Here is a 12,807-nt window from a genome sequence, read left to right as displayed (position 1 = left end):
ATAACCGTGTTGGTGCCCTCATTTCCTCAAGTATAGTAGTGATTAAATCAACTGTAATGTTTTTCGTTTCCACTGACTCAAACTGCAAGAAAACAATTAACCTAAGGTAATAACAATTTTGATTTAAAGAACGTTATATTAGAGGGAGCGCATAAAATGCAGTACAAAAAGAAGGCGTGTAAACTCCATCTACTCACGTAATTGAGCGAGAGACGCCCGTGCTCCTCAATAGCATAAATGGAAAAAATTGTTTCAAGTAGTTACCTTCTCATAGGGGATGTCAAATTCATGTGCTAAAAGTACTCGTGAAGTACTAGGCAAGCTGCTACTACGGGATGTTACGTTTAACTAAATTAAAAACGATTGTTTACTCACAACACTCACAACACAACAGATAAAAGTAGTTACAGGCAATGTTACATTTTTGCCAGGCTTGAAAAACCATTTGGCATTAACTGCTGATATTGCCAGATGGATCTGAGTTTTTGTTTCTATTTTAGAACCATAGAGCAACAACTGCAGATAATGCCTGATGGTATAAAAAGATGAATAGATTTTTACAAAAGCCATAAGGACGTATCTTTCTGGTGCCGAATTTAAAATTCGTTGCAGATGCTGCTAAATAGCATTAAAAAATAGATTTTTTTTTCTATTAGACTGCATTAAAAAGTCATTTTACGAAAAAATTGCAGATATTGCCATATGGTTTTCAAGTTGCGATATATGGCCTAGGAGGACAAATTCGTTAAACTTCCCGTGCTCGAATCGGTATCAATAAAGTGGTATGACTCATTTCGGCCTATCCCAGCCTCATCAGACACTTTGACTGATACAAATTCAAACTCGGAGTTACACATTTCGCATAGCCCAGACGACAGAAAACGATATTATTATATCGTTTTCGTTCATGGCCGCCAAAGCAGGTGGCGCCTCTGCATGCTAACCACTGCTGTGGTGAAATTATGGGAAACATTCGTTGGACTTTCCAAGTGTGAATTTGTATCAGCCCAAGTGTCTGACGAGGCTGGGATAGGCGGAAATGAGTCATAACACTTTATTGATACCGATTAGAGCACGGGAAGTTTAACGAATTTGTCCTCCTAGGCCATATATTTGGCTATTTAAATCAACAAAGCGATAGCAGGTTTTGCTAGAAGATTTATTCTTTTACATATATATATATATATATATATATATATATATATATATATATATATATATATATATTCGACAATTATATCATACTGCGTAGGACTATCGAATTTATGTGTTCATTACGAAGTACAAGAATAACACAAATGGAAATTCTCATGAATAAATGAGTAGCAACAAGGTTTGTTGGGAAGATTTCATCAAAATAATAGATGAAATTACACAAGAAGTATTGAAGCTTAGCAAAAGGTTCGTGAAGAAAGACGTACCTAAAGCTAAAGAAGAGGTGACTACACAATTAGTCGAATTATACAATAAATTCATATATTTAATAAGGAAAAATTGGGAAACATTAACGACAAACAAAGGGAGACGTGTAACAAATATTTTGGCAGAATCAGGGATAAAGTTTTGCGCTCGTTTCAAGCAGTTAATACAAGAGTAGTAGTTCCCAGCTCGATACATCAGCTAATCAACAAGGAAATAGAAAAGGAACAAAGTGACAAGGATTTAGAAGACGATACAAGCGACACAGAGCAAAAAATAAGTATGGCTTTTACAATCAACGAATTTTTAAATATCACAAGCAATGTATTGCCCAGCGAGTGTGATGGAGGCGTAGGTATGCTGCAGTCATTTTTAGATGCATTAGAACTCCTTGAGAAAATAGTGATACGATACGAGGAAACAGCGATAACATTAATAAAAACAAGAGCAGAATAGCTAAAAGTTGCATACATAGCGGAAGGCACGCCATTGGAACTAGCAAAAAAATGTGGAATGGAACTGTAGTTGCAACAATGAAACGCAAGGTTAACACGGAAATATCTAAATTAATATTGAAAGCATGTATCTTCACAACCACACAAGGAAGAGTGTAAAATTATAGGACAAATTACGAAGCTAAGAGAGGTCAGCACCACAACAGAACGAAGCGAAGGAAAACCAACGAAACTATACACACCGAGGGTATAGACAATACAGCAACCATGCATGTAGAGCAAACCAGAGAGGAGGATATAATAGGAATGTAAGGCTACTGAAATTAGAAGATAGCCTAGGGAAACCGAAAAACCTGCAGTTGGGGTTTTGAATGATCAAGATAACAGAAATACACAGTAAGAAGTGGAATATTACATTTATAACTTCGACTTTAAGGTAAAAAATTTCGTGTAAATGAAAACAGGAATCCTAGGATAGAAAAATACATTTATCATAGACACAGGAGCCGATATTTCTATACTCAAATGTTTACAAGATTTTATGTAGGAACATATAAAACTAAACACAAAGGCGAAAATAAAATAAGTAACTAAAGGAGAATTGCAAACAATTAACACTAGAGGTAAAAGAACGTCGGTTTGAACATATATTTTAATTAGTAGAATCTAATTTTTCCATTCCATTGGACGGAATCATTGGGACAGACTTCATTTCAAATTTTCAATGCAATTTAGACTACGCTAATCGAAAATGTACATTAAATACGACTGAGTGAAATACCAAACCCCAGTATACATCAAGAATTATAGGACACCGTATGCACAAGCAGAAGAGTTAAACCAACAAGTACAGAAATTGAGAGACCAAGGAATTGTAGAACCATCTACATCAGAATACAATTGCCCAGTAGTGCTCGTACCGAAAAAGGCTATAGATGGAAATAGAGCATGGAGATTATGCATAGATTTTAGACAACTGAACAAGAAAATAGTCACAGACAAATTCTCATTACCAAGAATAGACTCAATACTAGATCAACTAGGGACAGCAAAATGGTTTTCAGTTATAGACTTAATGTCAGGTTTTTGCCAAATACCATTAGAAAAATCATCGAGGAAATACACATCGTTTAGTATGAAGAACGGAGCATTTCAATTTACCAGATTACCTTTTGGATTAAACGTAAGCACGAATAGCTTTACAAGAATGGTCAATATCTTTTTCACGTTTAATCCCGGACAAAGCATTTCTTTACATGGACGGTATAGTAATAGTAGGAATATCAGAAAAGCTTCATTTAGATAACCTAAAAAAGACCTGTGAGACATGTCGAAAGTTCAACCTAAAACTTAACCCAGGAAGATGTCAATTTTTTAGAAGAGAAGTCACATATTTAGGACATGATCTTTCTCAGGAAGGAGTATAACCAGATAAAGCAAAATATGCAACGATTGAACAATATCCGACACCTAAGACAGCAGAAGAGACAAAAAGATTCGTAGCATTTTTTAACTACTATAGACGTTTTATTCAAAATTTTGCTGAAATATGCATACCACTAAACAGATTATCGAGGAAATGAGTACAATTTTTTTTGGTGAAAGGAATATGAAGAATCATTTAATAAGCTCAAATTATCTCTGATGAAACCACCAATCTTAAAATATGCGGATTTCAGTAAACAATTCATTGTGACAACAGACGCATCAACAACGATATATATATATATATATATATATATATATATATATATATATATATATATAATATATATATATATATATATATATATATATATATATATATATATATATATAGAGAGAGAGAGAGAGAGAGAGAGATAGGGATGTAAAGGGATTTAATTAAGCATCCAGACGCAAGCAAGTAACCTAATTCAGTTTAAAAATTTAAAATCCTTTTAATAATATTAATCATTGCTTATTGCTCAATGCGATTGTTTGTATATGACATTGAAAATATCGGTGTAACTAGAACATGCGTACCGAGGCGCTGACCTAGTGAAATTTGCAATGTAATCAAAAGCTTATTTACCATTATATACAAATTATATTAATAAAACCCGAATGTATAAACATACGCACGTGAGTTAAATAGCTCGGAAAATAACGGTAGTAGATTATTAAGAATTAAGAGTTAACAGTCGAAGTTAGTGTTGTTATCCGTCAACTGGGTACTCTCTCTATTATTGTACTTAGAGAACGAATAAAGTAATTATGAGTATCCAGTATGTTCGAGTTAATCAACCCCATGCAGGGGGTAAACTACCCCTAGAGTTCCACTATATGGAACTCCTGATGAAAGCAATCTAATAAACATTATATGATTATCCAACATTATTATATGGCGATCCTAGACCAGACGGAAATGGAGCAGGTATAAAATAGGAGGAAAGGCGTCGAAGGACGAGATAAAGGAGAATGAAGTTGTAAACAGTAATTTCATCGTAAAGAACAAAGATATTAAACCAGATATAGAGCTAAAGTACTGCTATACATAATCACGGCAGTTCTAATATTGAAGTTGGTATGACCCCTAGAGTTCCACTATATGGAACTCCTGATGGAAGCAATCCAATAAACATATGATTATCCAACATTATTATATAAGAGACATTTACTGGCCTACATCTGGTCGCAACTTAGCTTGTGCTACTATTAGAAAGTGTATAAGCTCCTTTAGATTCAATGCAAAAACCATTTAGCCTATCCTATTCTAGAGTAGTGCCTTCTAGCTCGTTCGCAATAACGGATGTGGATTCTGCAGGCCCATTTCTTATAAACGACAAAACCACTAAACATTACAATTACGTATTAGGCTTTACGAAGGCTTGGGTCCCGAATAGGAAGTCCAATAAATATGTTTTTAGACAATGAAAGCAATTTTGTCGGTGCTCAACAATAATCGACGCCTCCTTTAAATCCACATGCACTATCTGACAAACTATGCGCTTTAACAAATTCTCTAGCAATTGAGTGGACATTTATATCTCCCTTCATCTCATTTTGGCGAACTATGGGAAGCCGGAGTAATATCCTAAAAATTTCATCTAAAAAGGGTTTTTTTAAAAACTGCTCTTATTTATAAAGAATTCCAAACGTTAATAGAGGCAATTTTAAACTGAAGCCCTCTTTCTTCCAATAATCCGGATCTTTATGATCTATCCTTTAACACCTGATTACTTTCTTATTGGTAAACCAATGATCGTAATTCCAGAATGAGATCTAACCGAGATGTCAAAGTTTTTGGACAAGATGAAAAATCCACTTTCCAGATAACAGTTAAGGGACGCTGGAAGAAAAATCAAAAATGAGATCTAATTGATATAAACGTGAACAGACTAAACCGATACCAGCTCATCCAGAAGATATGCCAAAGTTTTTAGACAAGGTAGAAAACCGAACACACCTTCCAGCTAACAATCAAGTGACGCTAGAAGAAAAATTAAAAATGACTCACAGATAGAGCTTTGACCCTTATAAAAAACGTCTTTATAACAACATTAACCCAACCCGTTGGTAGCTAGGCAGAATAATCAGTGTAATTCTGGAAGGGACAATATAATTCGAGTAACTTTAATTAAGGCTTTTACTGGAATAGTCAAACGAGGACTTAATAGAATTTGTCCACTTCCATTAGATGAATGGAGCGTTTGAATATTGGTAGAATGTTCGAGCGATTGTGCAGCGCCGTCTTTGTGTGTTACCCTTCATAAGTTCCTCCACTGAACCAGTAAAGGAACAAGTGGTTCATCTTTAGACATTCAGTGTGATGCACACACATAGTTTATATTTTTTTATAACTAGTTTTCAATATATTCGTAAAACCACAAGTCTACCAGTGAATTATTGACAATATTACAATTCAATATTTGTCAGTGTGTGTCTTACTTGGAATCTTACCTATCTAAAATTGAATATTGTGAAACTTGTAGCGAGGGTATTGATAAAAAATGACAGATGTCTGCAGTTACTATAATGCATCCCCTTTCAACAGTTTTACCGAATATCAGTGTAGACTGTTTTCAGTGGACCACTTTGTATATTATTTCACTATTTGTTTTAATTGATAAACTATATTTTATTATTTAAGTACAATATTATATAACTTCTTTTGAATAATAACGTTCAAATGTATTTATTTCCTATCGTCTTTTATTATAATCCTTCTAAAACTTTAATTTAGGAACATTTTTTTCTGGAAATGTTCCCTAAAGTATCCTGTAGAACTACGTTAATACCTAACATTATTGAGCAGCTGTAATGAAAAAAGATTAGATCTACAACCCCCAATTATAATTATTAAACAGGTCAGCTTTGTATTAAATAACCTCCAGACCAAGTTACCCTATACGAATTAAGAATTTTAGCTACGCTTTATATAAAACTGCCAGGCAAAATATTTTTTTATTTAAAAGCACAAAACTTACCCTAGTTGATTCATTTGGCATTCCGTAATTGTGTTTGTAGATATAATCCGCACCAACAGGCACCAGATCATTTTGGAGTTCCACATGGACCGTGTCCTTATCCTTACCCGCCTGGGATTCCGACAAGCGGTTATATTTTCCCTCCAGGACTTTGTCTCCATTATATTTGACCGTTGCCGCACCTACGCTGGCTTTTGCTCTTTCCTAGTGATAGGACAGAAAGATATAGAAGGTTAGTGGGATATACAGGTCCGTATTAGTTAGTTAAAAACGTTCATTAATAATTTCGTCGTCATATAAACATTTCAAACTAACTTTGTGATTTGAATATTTTTTACAATTTTGTAATTTTAGAATATTTCATTATTCCTAATCTAATCCATAAATGATAATATTTAAATGATAATCACGGCTCGAATAAAAAGTGGGTGGGGGACAAAAATAGTTATTTGCCATATTTAAATAAGGTTATGTGCTTAAAATATGTAGAAATCGCCGAAAATTGTAGTTTTTTCGAATTCAGAGTATGTTTCAGTGTCTAAATGGCCAATTTAACCCTAAGAAAAAACAGAAAAAAATCGTTCTTCATTCACATGAAGTCGAGGTCATGTGCTAAAACATGAAAAAAACATTAAAAACAAAAGGTTTTCGTATTTTGAGCATGTTTTGGTCTGAATATAGCAAATATAATCTCGCTATTAGAGATAATGAAAAATAACAAAAATTGATATTTATTGACATGCAGTTGAGTTTATGTAATAAAAAATGAGGGAAAATACCAACAAATTGGATTTTTGAATTTTAAGGATGTTACGGAGAAAAAATGAGAAATCTAATGACGTTATTTAAAATACCGTAAAGAAATAAAGCAAATTAATTATTTAGAAAATTGCCAAAAGTTACTTACATGACCTAAAACTTGAAATGAAAAATGAAAAATTCAAATATTTCCGAAACAGCTAAAGTTATGTATAGGATGTTGTACATGTATGCTTCTGAGGAATCCAAAAATTGAAAAATTGATAGGGTGTAATTGAAATAAGAAAGTTCATATTGGCCACTATTACATGATACACGTTGTATGGAAAGTTTATATTGCAAAAAATACGCGTGTAAAAATAACAATCGAAGTATGAGAATGTGTTTTTGAAGATGCCCCCATTGATGTATTATTAAATTTATTCCATTTGGCTGTTCGACTCTATACAGGGTGGTCCTTAAGTATTTGTACAAACAGAAACCGTAGATTCTGCACTTTAAAATATTACGATTCAAGCCAACTTGCTCTAATAGAATATTAATATTAAGAAAGATACAGGGTGTTAAAGTGGAAATTTATAATTTTATTTTTCGCTATTACTTTTACGTTTGTAAATATTTTTGGACAAAAATTTTCAGTTGGATCCATTTGAGTAGGATAAATTATAATTTTATACTTACCTTAATGTAACTAATAGAGGGCCCCACATATGCCACATGTGTAGCATAAATTTGCGCTTTACTTTTTTGTTCTTTAAGTTAGCTCTATTTGTGTTAAAAAATAATAAAGATACATTATTTTTTCAAAGAAAAGGTATACTTATTAGTAATCAGAAAGTTCAACCGTTTTCGAGATAAATGCATTTTATAAGTCAGCTGCACAATAATTCTTAGTTTAATATTTGTGCGGTAAAGCACTGAATACCTGTAGATAAGCATAATTCATAGTTTATTCTTATTAAAACAACAAATGCTTTGTTATGGGTACTAAATGTCTTATCGGAGAAAAGATATTTCATCTTCTTTAGGTGCCGTGTCCGTATTCAGACGTTGGCCGTCATCATGTTTACAAATTCCCTTTGCTATCGCTTCTTAAGTTTCTATAATGGCGTTGTATTACTTTTTTTCTTGTGTAAAATGCTAAAAACCCAAAATATGTGATTTATGCAAGATGGTACACCACCACATTCTAGAGAGAAGGCAGTTAGAACATACTTAAATACAACTTTTCTGAACGTTGCTTTGGTCGTGCTAGTAATATTCCTTGGCAATGTAGCGAGATATTGATATAATTATTTAATTCATAAAAAATCCGAAAAGAATACTTATTGTTTATTACGTAAATTGTTTACCCATTTCTTTTAAGACAAATAGAAACTAGAGCACAGGTATTGAATAACACATATGTGTCCTGTTTCATAATACTTTTGCTACAAATCTAACCTGAAAGACTCAGCATTTTTACAAAAACATCATCGTTGTCCTAATAACCGATATTGTTATAAATATAGTAAACACACAGGCAATTTAGTTCAGCATAATATTAGTTCGTTAGTAAATCATAATATTTCATTTGTTCGAGATGTAATTATAGTTACTCGTAAGCTGTAACGTAATCATATAATGTCATCGATAGGTTATTCCGTGTATATAGAAGTAACCAATAAACGAGATACATCACAGTTTAATACATTATTTAACTTCTGTGGCAAATAAGATGTAGTTTCATAATATACCATAAGATTTGGATATGTATCCGAAATAATATATTTATCCATTATACATTATAGCCACCACGTAGCCCCGAATTTAATCCGTCTGATTTTGGTGTATGGGGCGCATTAAAACAACGTGTCTATAAGAATCCCATAAACATTCGCAACCAACTATGGGAAGAAATAAATACTGCAGCAGTTTCTTTAGAACCAATGATGCCATTTAATATGAGACGATCTTTTATGGCCTATATTGACAAATGAATTAAAGAAAATGGTGGACATATCGAACACCTACTTTGACAAAAAGTTATGTTATTTAGTTTAACTATTTCTTAATTATGTTTGTAAACAAAATGTTTTAATTATGACTTTAATTTAACATAAAACGTAAAATGTTTGATGTAAAATCCTATTATTTTGTTATTTTGTCAAATCCTATTATTAAGTATCCTGCTGATATATTTATTTTGTAGCGTTTTATATTTGGTGGAATATTTTCGTTTTTCTGTTTGCAAATGAATTTTAAAACGCAATAAACTGGAATGTTTAAAAGTTGTTTCGAGTCCCCTAATATAATATTGTAAGTCAGGTATACGGTTTTTCTAAGACGTATTAACAGAATATTTTTTTGACCCATTTATTTCACTTATCCACGACCCCAGCTCTCCAGCAACCCCCTGAGTGCCGTTCGCATAGTAGCGTTTATTTTGCTTGCCCTATCTTCGCCCCCATAGTTTCTGTCCCCTATTTCTACCCCCATAATCTTACCCTGAGGTAGGCAAAATATTTTCGTTACAATTTTATTTAATATTTCGTTAATTATTAGCTTTAGTTAAAGGTATTTTGTACCAAAATTCAGAAGTATTGATGTTTTTGTCTATTTTTTCTTCGTTGCCTGGAGTAATTGCCTTAGATCAGAATTATGCAGCTGATTTTTAAAATGCGATTATCTCGAAAACTGTAGAGTTTTGAAGTTATTAGCAAATATAGCTTTTTTTGTTAAAATAATATATCTTTAATATTTTTTCTCCCAAATACAGGTAACTTAAAGAGCAAAAAAGTTAAGTGCAAATTTATACCGCATATGTGGCATAAGCGGCGCCCTCTATCAGTTACATCAAAGCGTGCAGCAAATTATAATTTCTCATATTTAAAAGTACCCAGTTATAAATTTTTATACATAAATGTTTACAAACATGAAAGTTATAGTGAAAGTTCGACTCGAGCAGTCGAACAGTACGGACGTGCTCAAGAGAGAAGCGTGCTTAGGTGGGGCGACTGACCTATTGTCAACGGAGCTTTTCAGCTCCCGGTGGGTAAGACACCGAGTGTGGCATAGGCACTTGTCCTACATATTAGCGAAAAGCGGATGCGAGGTTGTTACTAGTTAAACCGTCGGGGAGCTGTTTTTATAGGCTCCTCTCGGAGGCTATAATAGCTTCGCGTTTGCGAAGAATTCGGGATCACCTCAGTGTGTCGTCAGGGATGACACTGTAAGGCCTTGACATTTGACAAGGTCGGACAGAAACGGCCCCTGCTCCTGAGGTGTGAGAAACAGGAAGAGGATCCCTCACTGTGAATATAGGGAGTGAACTACCGCGAGGTACCTGGGACGGCCCCCAGTAAGCCGTACTGACAGCGGTCAGTCGGTGAAAAAAAAAAGAGTCGTCTAATTAGAATTTTCTTATATCTTATGAACTATTTGTTCACTGCCTTACGGCAATATGAGTGATATTCCCCCGCCAGAAAGTGTTGTCACGCAGGTGACAATACAAGAAGAAGAAGAGAATGATTTAGCCGAATCATCAAACCCCTCTGTTGCCAGCTCGATCGAGCTTTATAATAAATTTATTAAATCGACTAATCCCGCGATCGACGACATAGAAATCGTGATATCTTCTGACGATGACTCCTATCTGCCCGAGTCAGAGGAAGAAAAACTGAGCGAAATCGACACCGATGACGATGTCAATACGATGGACGCCATCGACGAAGAGCAGAGCCCAGCTGCAGAATCGCACGAAGCCCCGCCCCCAACTGTAGTAGAGATACAACCCGCCGTGGACAACGTCTCCAAAAATGAAGCAGAGCCCGAAATCGGCAACAAAATGAAAAGGCTAAGGCCCAAAGAAGACTCTTCGGAAGACGAAGAAGTAAAGAAAAAGGCCAGAGAAATGGCGGAAAGGGAAAAGGCCAATGAGCTTTTAAGGTCGGTCAATGTACTGACAGAACAGATCAAATCCCTAAAAGAAGAAAGCCGTATCCGCGAGGAAAAAGCGAACAAACAAATCCAAGACCTTCTCGCTCAGATGACTGAGCTGAGAAACGAAAACAAAGAAAAGGACAAGGAGATACAAAAACTTGTAAAACATATAATGGCATTAACAGCAGCCAAGTAGAAAGAAGAGTCAATAATGGAAATCGACCCGTGGAAAGCCTCCCTCGATAATGACATTGTAAAGCTAGCGGAACTAGGAATCGGTTCACCTCCCCCCGTAAAGCCATCCGGTAGCAAAGGCAAGCCTAAAGAGCCGGAAAGAATCATAACAACCAAAGAACCTGCAGGTTGGACACAAGTCCAAAACAAAAAAGGAAAAAAAGACAGGCACCACTACTGAGAAATCAGACAGTAGTGTGAAAACAAAAATAAGCGTCGCCGAAAAGCAGACGCAGATAATAAATCAGCGGAAAGAAATCGAATTTAACAAGGCTGCGAAAGAGGCTCATGAAAGAAGCCAGAAAAAGAAAACTGCCCAAAATAACTTGAGCAAAAATAGCCAAGTTGAAAAAGAAAACGACGTACCAAAAGACTCACCGCAAACAAGCGAGGAGCCTATAGTAAAAGAGCCAATAGTAAAAGAGCCGAAACCACCGGCGATAATCCTAAAAACTGTAGGAGAACACCAAAAAATCCTGCAGAGAGCAGCCAACCAAGGCACAATATCAGTCAATAAGTTTGCACGATCAGGCAGATCGATTGTTATTAACACAAAAACCAGAAAAGATTACCTAGGAATGGTACACATTCTAGAAGAACACACTCCAAAAGTAGAATTCATCGCATATCCCATAGATAGCGATAAACTAAAAAGAGTCATTATAAAAGGGCTATCTGCTACTACTAGCACAGTAGCAATTAAAGACGAACTATACAATAAAGGAATAGAAGCAACAAGGGTGATCAATATGATCTCCAAAAAAGCTGATAAAAAAGTACTGCCACATTTCATCGTCACCCTCAAAGAGGAAGACGTTGCAAAAATTAAAAAAATATCTGATATATGCTACATGCGCATCTATGTGGAGGATGAATTCAAAATCACAAAAGACACCCTACAGTGTTATAACTGTCAAGGGTTCTATCACAGCTCAAAGGCTTGCCATTTGCGGATCCAGATGTGTTAAATGCGGAGAAAACCACATCAGTAACGACTGTGAGAAAAGCCGGGAAACCGACCCCAAATGTGCAAACTGTGGTGAAGCGCACACAGCAAATTATAGAGGATGCTCTAAGGCTCCCAAAAAGAAAACACCTGCCCCAACAAGACCGGTAGGAAGACCCATAAACAGCGCTCCAATCAACAAAGGAGTTAGCTACGTACAGGCAGCGAAAAAATCCGCTGAAACCACCTTAGAATCTCCAGCACAACCACAAGAAGTGTCGGTACAGGACGCAGCTACCCTCATCGCAAACTTCCATACAGAGTATAATAACAAAATGATGGAAATGATGTCCATGATGGACAAAGCAACAAAAATGATGACTGCATTTGGAGAAGCCGTCCGAAAATGTTAGCAAACCAAAACGAAGATCTACGCATTGGGTCATGGAATTCCGGCGGAATGTTCAAAAAGATCAACCTTTTGGATGAAATAATAAACAGATTAGAGCTCGATATCGTAGCCCTTCAAGAAACCAAACTAGTGGAAAGGAAAAAAACAAAATTTCCAGGCTACGATATCTATAGAACGGATCATAGAGCATTATCAGGAGGAACAGCTATATTA

At 35.1% G+C, this 12,807-nt stretch overlaps 1 protein-coding gene across 2 annotated transcripts in view; it reads right to left on the bottom strand.

Moving 5' to 3' along the window:
* The window catches only part of Apoltp (Apolipoprotein lipid transfer particle), a 1,459,665-nt gene that overhangs the window by 659,238 nt on the left and 787,620 nt on the right, over window positions 1–12,807 (bottom strand). For both annotated transcript variants that reach the window (XM_072546518.1, XM_072546519.1), the window contains exon 36: window positions 6,323–6,526. In XM_072546518.1, the coding sequence (XP_072402619.1) occupies window positions 6,323–6,526 (204 nt within the window). The remainder of the gene's footprint in view (window positions 1–6,322; window positions 6,527–12,807) is intronic.

The sequence above is a fragment of the Diabrotica undecimpunctata genome, chromosome 10, assembly GCF_040954645.1.
Source record: "Diabrotica undecimpunctata isolate CICGRU chromosome 10, icDiaUnde3, whole genome shotgun sequence".
Lineage (NCBI taxonomy): Eukaryota > Metazoa > Arthropoda > Insecta > Coleoptera > Chrysomelidae > Diabrotica > Diabrotica undecimpunctata.
This window is presented reverse-complemented; position numbering and strand designations above follow the sequence as displayed.